Genomic DNA, 19899 nt, shown 5'->3' with positions numbered 1-19899 from the left:
GATGATGGGCTGATTCTTTAAGAATATAACGACCTGTGAACGTTGGTTTTCTGTATACTGTAGTTGTAAGAATATTTGAAGGTGATCAGATAAGGAGAACGTCTAAAAAAGATAACTGGTTGTTTTCTTCTATTTCCATAGTAAACTTTATACTATGATGCAAGGAATTGATACTGTTTAAAAAAGAAGGTAAAGAGTTTTTGCTGTGTGGTCAAATAGTAAAGATGTCATCTATATATCTTACCCAAAAGGATGGTTGAGGGAAAATAGATGAGAAGAGGACTTTTTCTAAATGTTCTAAATAAAAGTTGGCTAAAGCAGGAGAAAGAGGACTTCCCATAGTCGTTCCTTCTACTTGGCTGTAAAATTTATTTTGACATACGAAATATCCAGAATGTATTACGAAATCGAATAGTTTTATAATGTCTTTAGGAAAGATGTCAGCAAGTAATTTTAAAGTATCCTTGAGAGGTACATTGGTATATAAAGATTCTATATCAAAGCTAACCATAAGATCTGTAGGTTGTAATGAGACATTTTTCTAAGAAATCTGAGGAGTTTTTTAAAAAAGAATTAGAGTTGCCAATATAAGATTTCAATAATTTAGCTAGATATTTGGCTATACGGTAAGTAGGAGAATCAATACAATCTACTATTGGAAGAAGAGGATAGTCCATCTTATGGATTTTTGGAAGACCATAAAATCTTGGAGGTCTTGCGAAATGAGTTTTAAGCCTTTCAATTGTTTCTTTATCTAAACTGATGACTTCATCTAAGAGAGAATTTAATTTCTTTAGTTGTCTGTTGGTTGGATCATAATCAATTTCTTGATATGCGGAGCGATCTCGAAGCAAAAGAGAAAGTGAGAAAAAATAATCACCTCATTATCACCAAAGCTGACAAGGGAAAAGCAACAGTAGTGATGGACCCATAGATGCATAGATCCCGTTATAGGTTTGAACGTTTGTTCAAGGAAAGCATGAAGGCCTTGCTCTATCGTCCCAACCTGAATCTTTATGACTGTATATTTATATCAAAAATCTGGGAAAGTTTAATCAAGATTACTCATTATTTTTTTTTTTTCAATCATGTCTCTACTTCAAAATATTCCGTTTCTTACTTAGTGATATAACATCACGCGGCGTGTTCAATTTTTAACGATCTATTGTTAGTATTCTAGCTTGTATTTTCTAAAACTGTTCTTGTAATACCACTGAGGATGGTCTGCTATTTCCAGACCGAAATATTTGGTTAATTAAATATCTTTCTTGTGTTTACGTGCATATATCATTCAGTCTTATGTCACAAGTATCTTTAAAGCAGCAAAGTTTTTTATACTTAAAAATATATTTTATTTTTAAGTAATTTTGAATTATACCAAAATTATATATAATTTTATCGATAATAAACAATATTTTTTCATGTTTAATTTTTTTTAAATTTTTACCATAATTTTGATATTTTATCCAAACACGTATACCCTGTACTTACCGTGTGTATGTATATTTCGAAAGTTGCAACACCTCCACGATTTCAAGCCACGAGCCGCCACTGATTATCTGTACAGTAAAATTCTTTAAACTGTTCGCTGTGTTGGATGGACATTGCATATTATAAATGTTTTCATTCTTTTCTTTTATACAAAGGTATCTGGGATTTTCCTCTTGAATAACTAGAATTTTGGTTTTTCGGAAACAAACTGGCTGAAGAACACACGTAAATAACAGATAATACACTGTCTTCATAGCCTTAATTGCTTCGGTCGTAATTTCAATAAAATTAAGATAATCCTTCTTTCCTACAAAGAACCCAGTTCCTGAAACATTCATAATTGGATGTACTTTCTCAGTCCTGAGCCGAATTCATTCTGAATTGAAGTAAATACTTTTATTTTATTATTATTATTTCAAATATTTGTTTATGCGTCTACTAACAACGCTATAAGCTGACAGTAATATTTTGTTCATTGGAAATGGCCACGCGGAGAGTACATATCTATTATTATTATTATTAGTATTATTATTATTATTATTATTATTATTATTGTAAATGACTCGTTTTTCTTTCGGCATTCAGTGCTCGATTCCCCCATTTTTAAATGCCCAGTTCTAGCCCGGTGAATGCTTTTAATCATCTTAAATGTTTATGAAATAATAAAAAAAAAGAAAGAAGAAAGAAAGAAAGAATAGAAAGAAAACAAGTCTTAAAGAACCATCAGACTTATACAATATTAATGAACAATGATGAAGGCATTAAGCAAAAAAAAGGACAGTCCTACCACAGGTGGTGAGGAAGCGACTGAGTTTATTGTTTATAGTACTTCCACTTGCAGATTTTCATGCTGTAAAGTTATCTATGTACAAAAGTAGGGGGAAAGAGGTATATAACGGAGTAGCTGGTATTATCTCCGCCGAAACATGAAACATGTCATTCGTATGGGAAGAGGAGTGTTGCAATCCCATCTAGGAAACGAGGAATCTGAAGGCGAGTTAGCTAGTCTCAAGTGAGCGTGCAGATCACCGTTCCAGGACACTCGATTTTTTTTTTTTTTCATCCAGCAAAATAGACTACTGGTCACAGAACACACGCATTTAATAAGCATAATAAACTGGATTCGCGATCTTAGTTGCTTAGGCAGAAGAGATATAATCATGCCGAAAACCAAAGTGACATTGCTTAATGCATGAGTGATTCGTTTTTTTGTTGGTGCATATTATTATTCATCTCCCGCTATAGTAAGAGCCCCCGGAGTACATTTACGCTGCAATAATTAGAAAAACGTCATTTAGAAATTATAATTAATTTCACTTTGGCCGGATGATTCAATGAAATTTACTGTTTAGGATGTCTATTAATACTTGCCAGGTCATATCACTTTTGTTTTCGATGGGGTCATTACCAAGTGATAATGATAACTTGGCGATATTGAATGGATTAGTGACATGAGTCATTCATATGCGAAAGTATTATTAGAAAAGCACATCATCTTTTTATAATTGTTTCCGATCATTATTGAGTAACTTGTATTTTTATTTTTTATTTTTTTTCTAAATCATATTCATTAACTTTTCATCAGTTTAACTCTTCCTTAAACTTTAATCATAACACACAAAAGCAACCTGTGAGTTAAATGTTGAAGGTGTTTTTTAAAAAAAATAAAAACGTAAGATATAGTAATTGAAATTTATGGACAAAAAATATTTTCCCCATAAAATAATAGATAGTCAACACAGGAGAAAAAATACATAAAATCAGTACATATGTGTGATATTGATTGTAAGAAAATGGGTGCGACAATTCTTACTCGCGGTAACATGGTTTTCCGCTGTGGCAGTCGTCGTCCCCGCGGTCCTCGTGTCCTGTCTTTGGTAATGCTGTAGAGACGCCCTGTACAAGAGATTTCAAATGCATCTTCGTTCCTAATCTAGAAATGAAGAAAGTTAAAAATTCGGTACAAACCCTATACAGAATAAAATAAGACAATAATAAATAATCGAACCCAGTTGCTTAAAAGATACTACATTCATGTATAAAGAAAAAGGAAAGTAAATAAAGATATCAGTCAGGAAAGAAAATATTAACGAAGCTATAGTATAACTGGTGTCTCAAGGGATGCCCTTTCTTTTTACTAATCCCCACAAAAAAGTACACACACATTAATATTTGCCAGGTCATGTCATGTCACTTTTGTTTTCGATGGGGTCATTTCTGGTAGAAAAACCAAACAAAGTAAAATTGCAATACAGTACATTAGCCAGATTTTTTTTTTTTTAATGTGGATCCTACCCATTATAGATTTATCACCTTTCATAGTGATAAATCTATAATGGGTAGGTAGTGTTGTGTGGGTAGGATAAGGACTTTTTCTATTTTAATTAATTTTATATATTTTTATTAATTTTTAAACGATTCCGAAAACCCTACTCTTCACCAAAGCATTAATATTTTCAAACCACTTCAGGCATCATAAGCAGGACGGTAGTCTCACACGGGTGATGAGATTCATGTACTACCTCAAGACAATCACAAACATTCTTCCGCAATGTGGGATTCAAATCCACATCCTGTTGACTGGAGAGCGAATACGCTAAACACTAGGCCAACCATGTAGGAAAATTAATAACACATTTATTACACCCATCAGTTGTTACTCATCATCACTGATATATTTCTCCGTCTCTTCAGATGCTTCTTTCCATTGCAATATTCCATCGCCAACTTCATTGAGCCAACCAGTCGATATCATTGAACTTTTATACCTTAAGCCGTGACCAAGTATATTAATTTCGTATCATTTCAAATAAGCTAGTCACAGAGCATTAGCGTTTGTCGCAAGTTCCCACTAAGCATTGCGCTAGATAATATATATTCTTGACAAAAAGTCATATTCTTGTATTAATTTCATCCTAGTTCAAGCAAACAATAAAAGTTTGCAAATAAAGCATATTCACACCTAAGCACTAGCATACAATGAAAGAAACTCGCCTCGGGCATCTCATAATACAGAGCACAATTCCTAATATGTGCATATTGTGCATTATGGAAAGGGTCACTCCTCAACCCAGTCTTGACATTCATTAAAGTCTCTTCAGTAAGAAGCTAGACCAAAAATCCCAGTTTCACAGTGAGTGTTAGGCTCAATGGTCTGACATTGACATTGCCAGTAAACTTAGCATCGTGGAAACCTAAGCAATGCTCTGATAGGGCTATTGCCCAGTGTATTCTTCTGGCTGGTTCGCCTGTTCTGTGTGCTGAAAAATCTAGTTTTCGGGAGGAAATCCCCGCATAACTCAACTTCAGATGAAAAGTCTATCAAAATGGCTATCAAAATGTAAAGTCATAAACGTATCTAGCTCAGGGATTTTGTATAACGGAGGCAACTTTTGTAGGAAAATCTTGCTCTTAATATGCAAATTGTCAGTCGTAGAAGCGCTTCAGACTTTTTTTCTCTACTTACACTAGAGCAGCGTGTTCAAAAGCGTGGTCTGTGACTCAGTAGAAAAATTACTGGTTCTCAGAAAATATAAAAATTCAATATGGTATGTGATCTGTCATAGAGAAAACCAAGCTGTAAACGATAAAAAATAAAGTTAAACTACAATAAATTTAGTTTGATCCTTTATCCAAGTGTAAGCAAACAAAGTTTGCGCCTGAAGTATCTTCAGGACTGAGGCAACTCATGGTAAAGGTGGACCAAGCTGTCATCACTCCTTGTCTTAGTATCTCCCATAATGCAAAGCACATCTCCTTGTGGACATGTATAATGCTATGCATTAAGGGAAGGGCAACTACCCAGACCGGTTTCGACCTTTATTGAGGTCTCGTCAGTGGGAGCCAATATGGGAGATACTAAGACAAGTAGTGATGAGAGCTTGGGACACATTTACCATGAGTTGCCTCAGTCCTGAAGATACTTCAGGCGCAAACTTTGTTTGCTTTCACTTGGATAAAGGATTAAACTAAATTTATTATAGTCTAACCAAGGGGAAAAAAAAAAACTTCCAACAAAGTTAAACTAAATCAGATTCATAACAATATAGGATGCTGTTGTTTAATTTTGACGGTATATATCAGAACACAGAATTATAAGTATATAATTATTTATTGACTTATTGCTGATATTTCGCTGCTGTTATAACCAGCATCTTCAGAGCACAAAAACACACTTTGTCACAGTACGCGAGACTACAACATGATGTAACAAAGGGGCTAGTTTAAAAAATTGCAGCAACAACACAAAGACTAAAGTCCTAATTAGGCGCCCTCTATCTTAAACAAAAATCTGGAAAAACTAGCTATCAATAGAGCCACTCTCAAACCAAGCTTTGGCTACGCTATGTTGATGATATGCTTGCTATTTGGTTACATTGGATACATTCTTAGCGCATTTAAATAGCCAACACCCAAAAATCCACTTTAGAATGGAACTGGAAGCTAATAACTGTCTGCTCTTCCCGAATACTCTAATCACACGTCTTCCAGATGGTTCCTTATCATTCTCAGTTTTTAGAAAACTCACACATACAGGGAGATATTTACACAAACAATCACACCATCGCCCCTTCTCAACAATATGGTATCTTAAAAACGCTAACCCACAGCGAGAGCAATCTGTTCCAATGACAATGCTCTTGCTTCTGAACTGGCTCACTTACGCCACACCTTCTTGGCCAGTGGCTATAATCCCTATAAGATAAACAGAATACTAAATGCTCCCAAGAAACCCCCTCTCGCTCTCCGCCACGGAGAACTACAACAAAACAGTCACCATCCCATACATTAGAGGAACATCGGAAAAGATATCTAGAATTCTCAATAAACATCAACTACACACTGTATTCAGACCATGTGTCAAATTAGCAGCTCTCCGTTCACCCAAGGACAACATCCCTCCTTTATCACATCCAGGAGTCCACGAAGTACCCTGCTCGTGTGATCAAGCTTACTACGGTCAAACAGGAAGAACTGTGGACATCCGAATCAGTGAACATAAAAGATGCATCGGCAATATCGCTATGGCAAGTCGGGCCTAGTAGACCATGCTTTGGATACCCCTGTACACAGGATCAACTGGAAGAAAAGAAAAGTACTGCACAGAAACTTTTACAAGTCAGAGAGATTGTTCTTAGAAGCATCAGAAGCCTTGAAACATACTCAGACTAACAAATATGGCTGTATAAATTTACCTGAGACAGTCATCTTAAGACATAACTAGGTACCTGCTTTCTCTCTGTTTTTTTTTTAAGATAGAGGGCGCCTAATTAGGACTTTAGTCTTTGTGTTGTTGCTACAATATTTTAAACTAGTCCCTTTGTTACACCATTTTGTTATAGTCTCGCGTACTGTGACAAACTGTGTTTTTGTGCTCTTAAGATGCTAGTTATAACACCAGTGAATTATTATTATTATTATTATTATTATTACTGGCACCTCCAAGGAGTCCTTAGACTTATCGAGTGAAGCCCTAAACATCATATCAAGAGCAACTATTCGGCATTTGCACAGTATCTATCATACTTTGCTTTGAATTCACTTACAGTCATGGCACCAACAACAAACTCTGGCAGCTTATTCCACTCATTCACCACTCTCCAAGTAACCTAGTTCTAACACCCTTGCTAACTGCACTCTTGCTCGGTTTCCATGGATGGGCCCCTAGTTCTCCCATCACCAGACCTGTTCTGAAAATTTTCCTTTGAATTAATCTTTCTAAAACCCTTCAGTAATTTGAATGTCTCAATCATATCACTCCTTTTCCGCTTATCAACCAATTTCTGTAACTCACAGATCTTCAACCTGTTCTCGTAAGGTTCATTCCATAGACCAGCTATCATGTTGGTCACTCGCTTCTGGATCCTGTCTACCTACTCCCCATCAAGAAGAAACTCAGGTGCCCAGATCTGGGCACAGTAGTCAAGATGGCGTCTTATCATGGCTCGATAAAGAGGAACAATAACTTGCTTATCTCTGAACGTCAAAGTATTCTTCAGTAACCAAGTGATCTGATGAGCTGATTTAGCCACTTTTGCTATGTGTCCACTAAACTTCAACTCCCTATCCACCAACACACCCAAATCTCTGGCTTCGTCAACCTCCTGGAGTACAGTTTTACCAATATGATATATTGCTGCTAATATATTCATCGCAAAATGCATAACCTTACACTTTGCTACATTGAAATGACATCCATTCTCATTAGCCCAGACTGCTAATCTATCCAAATCATCTTGCCATATTTTGACATCATGTACATTCACTATTGCTCTACCCAACTTTGCATCATCAGCAAATGAATGAGCAGTTCTTCTCAGATCCTTTCCTATAACATTAATGAACAAATTAAATAGCAGTGGTCCAAGAACAGAACCCTGCGACACACCACTAGTAACAGGCCTTCTCTTTGGACTCCACGCTTGAATAAACTACTCTCTGATATCTCTCCATCAACCACCCTCCTATCCATCTCACCAACCCTATATCCATCCCCATGTGCTGCAGTTTACTGATTAAAATTCCATGTGGTATCCTGTCAAAGGCCTTAGTCCTTAGCAAAGTCCAGCAGTATCACTGTAAATCCCTTATCCAGTTCAGCTGTCACTGTATTATAAAACGTGAGCAACTTACTCAGGCATGATCTACCCTTCACAAAACCATGCTGTCCTCCATACAGTATCCCATTTTCATGTATCCATTCCTGTATTTTGCTCTTGACTAATATCTCCAAAACCTTGACAATGATTCTTGATATGCTGATCGGTCGGTAATTTGCAACAGCAGTCTTTGAACCACCTTTATGTAATGGAACTATTTTCCCCTTTTTCCATCCCCTCGGGACTAACCCAGAGCTGAGACTTAAATTAAACAATATGGTCAAGGGAACTGATAATTTCTTTGTCGCTTCACGTAAGACTCGAGCTGGTTTACCATCCAATCGCACAGATGTATTTACATTAAGGTTCTGTAATATACTATTCACCTCCATTTCATTCACTTCAATTCCTGTATCAGCCATTCGTTCTCTCATTCCTGCAATATCACAGCCTGAATGGTATACTCTTGCAAAGTGTTTTCTTAGTAATTCTACTATTTCAGCTGATTCAGTTATCTCCCTGCCATCGGCATTCCTTAGAATCATTTTGCCGTATACATTTTTCTTTTACTTGCAGCATATCGAAAGAACTGTTTGGGATTCACTTTAGCTTGCTTTGCTAATTTCCTTTCATAATCTGCTTTTGCTTTTCTTACCACACTAGTTACCGCTCTGGCCTGTGCTTTGTACTGTTTGTGTGCCTGCAGGTCACCTTTCTCCTTAAATTTTATCCCCAATTGTTTCTTCTTCTTTTTTTTTGCAGCTCAAGCTGTTATTCATCCATTTAACTCCCACTTGATTTACTCTCCGGACTCTAGGTATGCAGTCAGCCATTACCTCTCTCAAACGCTCCTTAGCCATTTCCCATGCACTATCAATATTCATCCCTTGCAGTTTAACATGCCATGGCACTGATCCAAGCAATCTCCTAAGCTTGTCATCATTACCAGCTCGGATGTTCCACATGTACCCTGTCTTAATTGAAAACTCCATACATTTAGCCACTTCCCAGGTCAAGTGACCTTATGATCACTTTCACCAATTGGTGGCAATATGGTCATATTCATAATAGTAAATTTCTTAGATGCAATTACTAGGTAAGGCACTCTCGAACCCCTAGTATATTCCATTATATGCTGTCTCAGGCAGTTATCCCTTAGTAACTGCATAAAATTTATTTCCTTCCTCCCATTTCTCCTCTCCTCCCTCCAATCAATGTTACCATAGTTGAAATCCCCCATAATAATTACATGTCCTCCACTTATTGAGTCTATTTTCCTATGCATACTGTCTCCATCATCTATTCCATCGCCTGGTCTATAGCAGCACCCAACTGTAAATTTTGTTCTGCCGACCACAATCTCACACCAGATAGCCTCAAATGTGCTGTTTTCGCTATCCTGAAGTTGAACTTCTATTCTCTTTGGCTGCAGTTCATCAGCTATCACCAATAACACTCCTCCTCCCTCCTATTCTTTTCTCTCTGTCTTTCCTGAGCACATTATACTCCTCATATTCTATCGCACTAACTATATCATCTTCTGTTAGTCATGTCTAACCAATGCCAATAACCTGCGGCCAGGAAGAACTAACCAAGGCCAAAAATTCCTGCTTCATATTCCGAATACTCCTGGCATCAGTGTACATAAAGTGCAGAAGTCCCCTAGCCGCATCCCTATTCTGTCGCCTTATGCTAACTATCCCATTTTGGTCTGTTATCCTTCGTCCTAACTCAGGCATATTATACACATTCTTACACTCAACTGCCTCACTGATGTCTGCATGTCCACTTAACAGCACCCCCACCCTCCCTAAAAGTTCTAGTTTCCCTGATTCTGCTCATCCACTTTCACTTCAATCAGCAACAATTTTTCCAGTCTCCGAATCATCCTTCTTGTATAAGTCCGAAATATCAGCAATAAATCAATAAATAATTATTTACTTATAATTCTGTGTTCTGATATACCTTCAAAATTAAACAACTTGTATGACGAACACATAAGCCTTTCTAAATATATGATACTGTTAATGGATACATGAATGCATACAGACCAAGATATGGATGAAATATGAATGTAATGCTTTATCAAGTACGGCATACTCTCCAATTAAGTGAATATTTGATTTAAAAATAAATGAGTAAATGCATAAAACATATGTGAAAAAGTAAGGCAAGTACTGAGAAAGTACGAAGGTCACTGCAGTTTAAAAGAAACAAGTATATTTCAAAATTTGTCGAAAACGATTGAAGAGACATGCTTATGCGGTGTTTCCGAAAGGAGTACGTCCTAACTACGTGCCACCCGTTTTTGTTGATCCGAGTGGGTTGAATTTCCCTGATAACATTAACCCTTTCTGATCTGAATTTTTTTTCCAAGTAAAAAAAAAAAAATTCTGTCTATTTATTTTGTCTTTAGGCCTAAAAAAGCAAGAGTATCAAGTATTTTTCTGAAAAATACATTTCAGGATAGGAATTCTGAAATGATTCATTGAAAATGAATCATTTCAGAATTGGAATCATTCGCCACGTAATATGGGCTATGAAAGCCAAGAAAGTTAATGATTCCAATTGGAATCACTAGGGCAGAAAGAGCAGAAAAGGCAAATTAAGAAACAACCTAAAAAACAAATATACTTTACTTTAAACGTTGGTTGAAAACAGTTCAACATTCGAACATGTACATTTTTATGGAGACTGAAATCTGCGACATCTCTCCCCCAAATCGCTTTAGTTCAATTTCTCAAGAGACCTTAACAACATAAGAAAAACAACTATATTCAATATTTGGGAAAATCTGGTCGAACAATGAGAGTTATAGAAACCTCTACGGAGGAAGAGACTTCTCTGCAGTCTCTCCTTCCCCCTCCTCTTCCTTTTAGTCTGACTGGGCTGTTTTTAAGAGACGATCTTAAGCAGCGTAAGAAAAACTGCATTCCAGATTTGTGGAAAATGGTCCAACGATGCAATTTTTTGGTTTCCACCTACAAAAGGTTTATTTGTAAACCTATAGTAGATTTGTACAGTGGGCGGGCCAAAGATTTTTCTCTATTTTAATGCTTTTATTTTATGTTATTTCTCATAGTCTGGAATCCCTGCTCTCGAGACCATAAAGAAAACTTTTTCCAAGCCACTGGAGGCTCCAATAAGCGGGACGGCGGATTCACACCAGGCAATGAATTTCATCTCCAACCTAAAGGCAATCGCAAACATCCATGCTCATGGCGGAATTCGAATCAGCGACCTCTTGAGTGGAAAGCGGATACAATAACTACTTAGCGAACCAGGCCGGGCTGTAATTGTAATAGTAGAATTGTAGAGAGTTCTAGTTATTGAAGTTATAGAGGCGCCTGCGGAGGAAATGATTCCTCCTACAATATCTTTCCCTTAATTTTAGTCCGATTCAATTGGATCGTTAAGAGGACTTCAAACAATGTCAGAAAGGAATATTATATACCATATTTCTTAAAGTCGGTGGAACGATGTGACCTGCAGAGAAGTCTTGATCATACTTAACAACACATATGTCGCAATATATCATTTTGTTTCTTGTATATGAGAATGATTTCTCCCTATGATTTTACCATACGAAGTCTAGCTCGGTGAGTAAGATTCAAACCACATCTGGTTATAGTTTGAATCTCACGAGAAAATCCTTCTTAAAGGCATTTTGAATCAGTTAGTTTAGCTGATCTCAAACGGAAATGTCGGATGTTTCATTCAGGAAACTCAGATTTTTTTTTCTTCATTCAAAAAAGTTGAACTGGCGAGAAAACAGACATAAATAGAACTGCAGCATAACAGACTAATCGACATAGTTAATACTATCTAAAATCCGTACGATTATGGCATTAATTACATATCAAACCATGTTACTTGGTAGCGACAGACCACTGAGCCTAATAAGAAAATGGTATAACAAAGATGAGTTCTGCTATCGTGATAATTCTCTGCTCGATACCTCAATAATGATCGAAATCAGCGTGGAGAATAATTTTTTGTTATGAAATACGGTATACACATTCTATAAAATGTTGTCTGTTATTTATGAGATAAAAAAAGGAATGGCAGTGAAGCTTTGGGAAAAGTTACAAGTGATGATAGAAAGAATATAAACAAGAATTAAAAAAATAAAAATAAATAAGAGCAGAAAATAAAATAAAATTAAACTAGCGATGGGAGCAGATAAAATTTGAAGGGATGGTTTCTTGTTCTCTCCCTATCTCCAGCCATTCCACGAAAAATCTCATCCTCCTTAATCTGGTAATTACCCGTTACCAATGTAAATGTCTCGATCATGTCCTCCTCCTATCTACTACAGACGGTAATTTGCATTCTCTCTCCCTCTCTCAATCTGTTCCCCCCCATACTTCACATTCCAGAGACCTGATACCGACTGAGTAATTGTCTCTGAACCCTTCTTCAATAGCTCATCATCCTTTTGAACACCAGGCGACCAAATCTGTGCACAGTAATCCAAACATATGTGGTCTGATCAAAATCTCCTACAATGGAATCATAACATCCGTATTTCTATAAGCAATGTTTTCTGCATCATTGTCATAATGCGTTGTGTTCTGATCACAATTTTAGAAAAATGTCTCAAAATTCCAACTCCCTATCTACCATCATCCCTAAATCGTTCATTTGTTCATCTCCTCCACCTCCTCTAAGCTATCCACACATCTTATACTCTGTATCCCATCTTTTGGTCTCCAAATTTTAAAACCTTACACTTTGCTACATTGAACTGATAACCCCACACATCTATCCATTCAGAAAGTCTATTCCCATCCTCTTGCAATGCACAACATCTGCTCTGCTTCTCATAGCTCTTCTTTGCATCATCTGCAAAACCATTTAAGCCTCTGCTGCAAAGAGAGTTTCTGTATCGGCAGTATATTAACAAGTATACAACATACTATTGTAATATACGAATAAGGCAGAAACGGGTGTAGCTTTAATTGTTCTGTTTCGGATTTTTATCATGGACTATAGTAAATCGCTGCCCAACAGCTGATGCCTTATGCTAGAAATTAACTCTTGTGCTATACTAAAAAATTTTAATATATTCTAAGATATCTCATCTCGTTCGCCAAAAATGAGACATGAGCGTTCCATTTCAACTTATTGTTTATCTGCCTTCATTATGCAAATATGTAGTCGTGAAGATATTCACGCGCAAATTTTTATTGCTTGCTTTCACTAGAGTAAAATATTGACGAAAAGAGGAACGTAATTTCTTATCTGTGATTCTACAGCGAGTTCACCTTGTGTTTGTTCTGTATTCAGCAATCTCATGACATTCATGGCAACTGAAATGAAATTGAAAAAAAAACGAAACATGCCCAAGTAAACATAGAACATGTTTCCTTAATTGGACATGTTAAATTATTAATGCCATTTTTTATTTGTTTATTTATTTTCATTTGTTTCCTTATTTGTTTTCATATTATTTTGGCTTATGTTCACAAGGAAGAGATTCACATGTTATGTCTTCATACATGGTAATTATTCAACAGATTTATTAGAAATGTGCAGAAAATTTATGATTTTTAATGTTCTTTTTTATAAGTAATCTGGGTGTAATTTGACAAATAATAAAGAAAAGTAAGCTAAAAATTCCTGCATAAGGTGCATCCTCTCAATCATTTGTAGTTAGTTACAATGGCTATCACTACATGCAAATATTCGTTGTCCGTGGTAGCACACGTACAACGAATATTTGTAATGGAATTTGAAGTACTTGGATCAAGTATAAATCAGTTCGAGGGAACTTCATGAAAATGACATAAAACAACAGGCATCATATTACTATATTACTTCTTTCTCCTTAATTACTTACCCACACATGGTACTCTTGTTTTATTGGTCTTGTGATTATTCGTATGGCATCATTATATATATTTTAAAAAATGCATATAATTTTTTGTATCCAAAATAAGAAGTTTTGTGGACAGTGCTGTCCACAAATATTGGGACTTTCCAAAACAAATATTTTGTCTACTTTTTTAACCAAGATGGTATTCTTAGGACAACAATTTAAATGTTTGTAACTTCCCATGAGATGGGCAGTTTGATAGGTTTCTCGGAATACCTATATTAGAATAATGAAAGGTGTCGAGTGAATACCAATTCCTCTTTCATAGAAGTTCCCTAGATCAGTGCTTCCCAAACTTATGGATGTAACAGCCCCTTGGAAAAATTAAAATATTTCACGGCCCCCATCGAAAAAAAAATCGTAATACAGACATATATTATTATAATATTTATGGTATTTATATTCAATACAAAATATACACAGCGAATATTGCAAAAATCAAATGCAAATATTACATTTTTAGCATCTTACATACGCATTTGACACTTAGTTTTAAAACATTTTAAATTTGTTTTCATTATTTCACGGCCCCTCAACAAAACTAACGGCCCCAAAGAGGGCTGCGGCCCACAGTTTGGGAAGTGCTGCACTAGATAGCGCAGGAAGTGGCACAATGATTTATACCCAGTAAAACCAAATCATACGACAGCAAACCAGAAAATAGACTCGCTTTCTTTATTATTTTTTCCCAGCTCGTCACACTGCTGAATGCGCCACGGCCATAAAAACATTAAATTCCATTGATATTTAAGTGAGGTACTGTAACACCGCATCCCCTCAAATCATGCACTTTGTTCAAATACAGCAGAACAAGTTTAACAAAAGCAATCAAAGTGACTTTCTATTCCAACGATTTTCTTTCTATCAGGAACATGGCTATCGATAGATGAAATTAAAAAATAAATGAACATTAGTCACAGTTCTGCATCAAGAAATAATAACTTTGCTTGAGATTTTTTTTACAATTCCATCCACAAAAGTTGTAAATGTATAGCACATCAGTACTATAGAGTTAGATAACTGGGAACTCCAGCAGGATGATCTCATGCAGGACGATGAAAATCATCTGCCACCTATTGAAATCAAGCATATGAGACGTGCAGTTATCACTAAATAATTGTACGCTATTACAAGCAGGACTGGCGAACTGTTAACAACGCAAGCATATATTTAACCGAAGTTTAAGGTCTATAACTTGCAGGGTTGGTGCTACTTGATATCAAGCTAATAGAGTAGCATTGTATGTGAAAACCAGAGATAAAATGTAGGTCGGAAGATCATCCAGGGGACTAGTCAACTGGGACTAATCAACCAGACAGATCTGGGGAACATACTGGATGAGTCACACCATGGCTGTTGCGAGTTTAATGCATTTCTGCTGAGTGGTATTCTTCCAACAACGTACAGAAGCATAATTTTTAATAGCGTGAGAACACATACAGACAATATAACCTTTCCTCTTCTTCTTCTTCTTCTTCTTAGTTTTTCACTCAGTCTCTGTAACTGTAGACATCGATGAAGTCTCTTGGTTGGAAAGACGCAGGTTCGAATGCCGTGTAGATGCGGAGACACTTCATGATCTTTGTAAATGAAGGGGAATTGCTTCCAGTTTTTTAAAGACATGACAGGATTTTATGGTCTTCAAAAATCAGGCTTTTCATCCAATAAAACAAGCACAGATGCGACAATCAACAGGCATACTGGGTCCTTAGCCTTAATTGCTTCAGTCGAAAATTCCAAATAACAACCGCTTTTCACATGTTTCACAAATGTATCAAATGAAAACTAAAAATAAAAATAAAGAAATCTTCCGTATTATGTTGCGTATTTAATTCGGCACTTGATCATGCATATTTGGTTTAGGATTATTTCAGTAACCTAGGTTGGTTTACTAGGATGAAATGAAACCGTACGAGTGTCTACTTTATTATTATTATATTTTTAAAAATTTATTTTTAATTAACTCATTATATGAAACTGACATTGTGCATCACTCACCTCTATTGAAGGATTAGAGTTGTCGCTCTCGGAATTCTTTTTAAGACTACGTCTTATACGATTTCCTCTGCATCGGTTATTGCGTGCATCTTTAATGGCTCTTTTTATTATACATATCCAGTCAAACATCTCTTGAGCAGTATCAGCAGAGAAAAGATGACGAGTCTGAAGTGAAAATAAAAACAGACAAGGAATCGTACTTGAGCTTAAGCATTACTCTTATTATGTGACAGCAGTGTATTTATGTTATCATAATATAATAGTACAGAATTTCAATTAGAATATTATAATTATAGAAAAGAAGCAACATTAATATCAAATATTTGGCTAGTATATTCATGATTACGGTTTATAAGTACATACTGTTACAAAGTTTTTAAAACACTGAAATATGTTTCTCTCTCTCTCTCTCTCTCTCTCTCTCTATCTATCTATCTCTATCTATCTATCTATCTATCTATCTACCTATCTATCTATCTATCTATCTAGTGCATCTTTAATGGTTCTTTTTATTATACATATCCAGATATCGCTACACCTCAGGAAATCCGTATTCCTTCTAGAAACTGCTCGGGGCCAATATTTCATCTTGTACAATCCGAAGCCTCACTTCCAATTCTTCCCTCCTCCTAAAGACACTTCAATGCAATCACACTTATGTAACCACCTTCGATTACATCACGAAAGCATCCACCAGAGGACTTACACTTTCCACAATCCTCCGAATGGCCAGTCCTGCACCATCTCCTCCTAAACTACCTCATTTTTACAAAGATGCTCTACAGCGATGGAAAAACACAGGACTCCATCACACACTCACAGGATAAACAAAGTCAGCTGTACTTACAGAACCACTATTTTCAAACAAAAACATCACAAGTCTCACAACTGACCAGCCTTTTCTTTTCCCTACATGGAACTGGGCAGGAATAAGAGTCATAGGAGACCTCCTAACCCACACCCTAAAGTGGAAAGCATTCACAAGCCTACCAATGAATAACCCAAAAACTAAAAAGCAATATCAACAGCTGCAAGGCTCCATTATAAAAGCCTATCCAGATATCGCTACACCTCAGGAAATCCGTATTCCTTCTAGAAACTGCTCGGGGCCAATATTTCATCTTGTACAATCTGAAGCCTCACTTCCAATTCTTCCCTCCAACTATAAGAAAATATACCACTTCCTCATGTCAGTGTCCCCATCCTCACCATTCTTATATTCAGCCTTAACACTCTCATCTACAAGGCTGCATATACCACACAGTTTTCAGTGGGATCTGCCATATAAATCAAAATGTGCCAAACCAGATTCCGAAATACAGTGGAGACTATGGCATAACATCTTGCCAACTCCTTCAAAGCTCTACAAATTTAAGCTAAGAGAAACGGATCTGTGTCCATTCTGTGACGTTTCAGGCACCTTGGAACACACATATCTGACCTGCCCTGCAAACAAAATGATAATCACCTATGCCCTGAATACCGCCTCTAGCACCTGTAACTACACACACAGCCAAGAAGACTACTGGAATTTAGTCCACACAGAAGAAAACAGACACAGAACATGCAATTTCATCTTCATCTGCGCTAAGGCCGTCATCTACAGCTTTTACCTAAAACAGACAAGAAGTAACCAGCACCCATCCATCACTGAAACTGCACAAACCCTCATGCACATCCTCCGTCGGAAACTAAAAAGAAAGCTTCTATTGGAACTTGAGCACTTCAAAGAAACAAGAACTGTCGCGAAATTCCTAGAGGAGTGGAATCCAACTGGTACCCTCTTCTGGATTGACGACGACAATGTGCTTCATCTGAATGATAACTCAGACTGAAACTGAACTGTTAATTTTGAATATTCATTTATTGCATTCTCTATTGTACACCCGAAAGGAAAATGTTTTCTTTCTCTGTAAATATATACATATAATATGTAAATAGTCATTGTTGCCTATCGTGTAATGTTTATTTTAACAAGTTAAATAAAAAAAAAATATATCTATCTATCTATCTATCTAGTGCATCTTTAATGGCTCTTTTTATTATACATATCCAGATATCGCTACACCTCAGGAAATCCGTATTCCTTCTAGAAACTGCTCGGGGCCAATATTTCATCTTGTACAATCCGAAGCCTCACTTCCAATTCTTCCCTCCAACTATAAGAAAATATACCAGTTCCTTATGTCAGCGTCCCCATCCTCGCCCTTCTTATACTCAGCCTTAACACTCTCATCTACAAGGCTGCATATACCACACAGTTTTCAGTGGGATCTGCCATATAAATCAAAATGTGCCAAACCAGATTCCGATATATACAGTGGAGACTATGGCACAACATCTTGCCAACTCCTTCTAAGCTCTACAAATTTCAGCTAAGAGAAACGGATCTCTGTCTATTCTGTGACGTTTCAGGTACCTTGGAACACACATATCTGACCTGTCCCGCAAACAAAATGATAATCACCTATGCCCTGAATACTGCCTCGAGCACCTGTAACTACGCACATAGCCAAGAAGACTACTGGAATTTAGTCCGCACAGAAGAAAACAGACACAGAACATGCAATTTCCTCTTCATCTGCGCTAAGGCCGTCATCTACAGCTTCTACCTAAAACAGACAAGAAGTAACCAGCACCCATCCATCACTGAAACTGCACAAACCCTCATGTGTATCCTCCGTTGGAAACTAAAAAGCAGGCTGATATTGGAACTTGAGCACTTCAAAGAAACAAGAACTGTCGCGAAATTCATAGAGGCGTGGAATCCAACTGGTACCCTCTTCTGGATTAACGACGACAATGTGTTTCATCTGAAAGATAACTCAGATTGAAAATGAACTGTAAATTTTTAATTGATTTGTTGCATTCTGTATTGTACACCCGAAAGGAAAATGTTTCTTTCTCTGAAATATATATACTTAAAAACTTATAATATATAATATGTAAATAGTCCTTGTTACCTATCGTGTAATGTTTATTTTTAACAAGTTAAATAAAAAAAAAAAATATCTATCTATCTATCGAACCGATTCCCCAATGTCTGGTACCTGGTCCACAGAGGGAAACAAATACCTGGGGATTTACCTAGGAAACACACCCTCTTATGTGGATAAGAACTGGGAAACACTAAACAAGCGTTTCAAGCAAGTTCTAGGAAAGTGGGCAGCAATACGAGCCTCTGCCTCCACAAGAGGGAGAACAATAATCGTTAACCAAATAGCCACCAGTGTTCTTTGGCATACACTAAAGATTCTTACGCCACCAGTGCAATTCATCAAACAAATAAAGTCAACCATATATCGATTCATATGGAATAAAACAAACTGGCTTTCCTACTCCCAGCTATGTACTTCTCTCAAAGATGGAGGACAAAAGTTGGTCTCCATTGACAACAGGATAACAACGTTCCGCGCTCGATTTCTCATAAATGCCCTACAACAGGAAATATCACACAAATGCACCACTGAGTATATTTTCACTTCTGCCACTAGAGGTCTCTCTCTCTCCACCACCGTAAGAATGACAACAGCTCAAGTGCCTGTAAATTTAACAAACTTCTACAAAGATGCCCTTCGACGATGGAAGAAGCTAAACCTCCAGCACACAGTGAAGACAGCATCCCTACCTGAAATCCTCATGGAACCCATCTTTCACAACACGATGGTAAGAAGCCCGATCACTCAGAAAGAATTTTTCTTTCCTCCATGGAGCTGGCGAAACGTGAGGATCTTGGGTGACATTCTTTTTCCAAGCCTCACCTGGCGCTTTCCAAATTCGCTCGAAAACCTAGAATATGGGAATGAGTCTGAGCAGATAGACACCGTAAAGGCCGCGTTTCAAGCCGCTATGCCTGATAGCATAACAGAAGTGGGGCTTAGCCCTCCAAACTCAGAAGTTTTGGCGCCTATCTTTCTGATAAAAACCAATAAC

The 19899-nt window shown here is 36.8% G+C and overlaps 1 protein-coding gene across 4 annotated transcripts in view; it reads right to left on the bottom strand.

Annotated features, from left to right (window-relative positions):
* LOC150098266 (uncharacterized) overlaps positions 1 to 19899 on the bottom strand; it is an 86054-nt gene that overhangs the window by 18740 nt on the left and 47415 nt on the right. For 3 of the 4 annotated variants that reach the window (XM_090406452.1, XM_090406455.1, XM_090406456.1), the window contains exons 4-5: positions 15967 to 16131; positions 3305 to 3424 (exon numbers count right to left, since the gene is read on the bottom strand). In XM_090406452.1, coding sequence (XP_090262578.1) covers positions 3305 to 3424; positions 15967 to 16131 — 285 coding nt within the window. The remainder of the gene's footprint in view (positions 1 to 3304; positions 3425 to 15966; positions 16132 to 19899) is intronic. The other variant, XM_090406453.1, reaches the window with a different exon arrangement.

Source organism: Typopeltis vanoorti, chromosome 16 (assembly GCF_054136105.1).
Source record: "Typopeltis vanoorti isolate ZY-2024b chromosome 16, IOZ_Tvanoo_1.0, whole genome shotgun sequence".
Lineage (NCBI taxonomy): Eukaryota > Metazoa > Arthropoda > Arachnida > Uropygi > Thelyphonidae > Typopeltis > Typopeltis vanoorti.
This window is presented reverse-complemented; position numbering and strand designations above follow the sequence as displayed.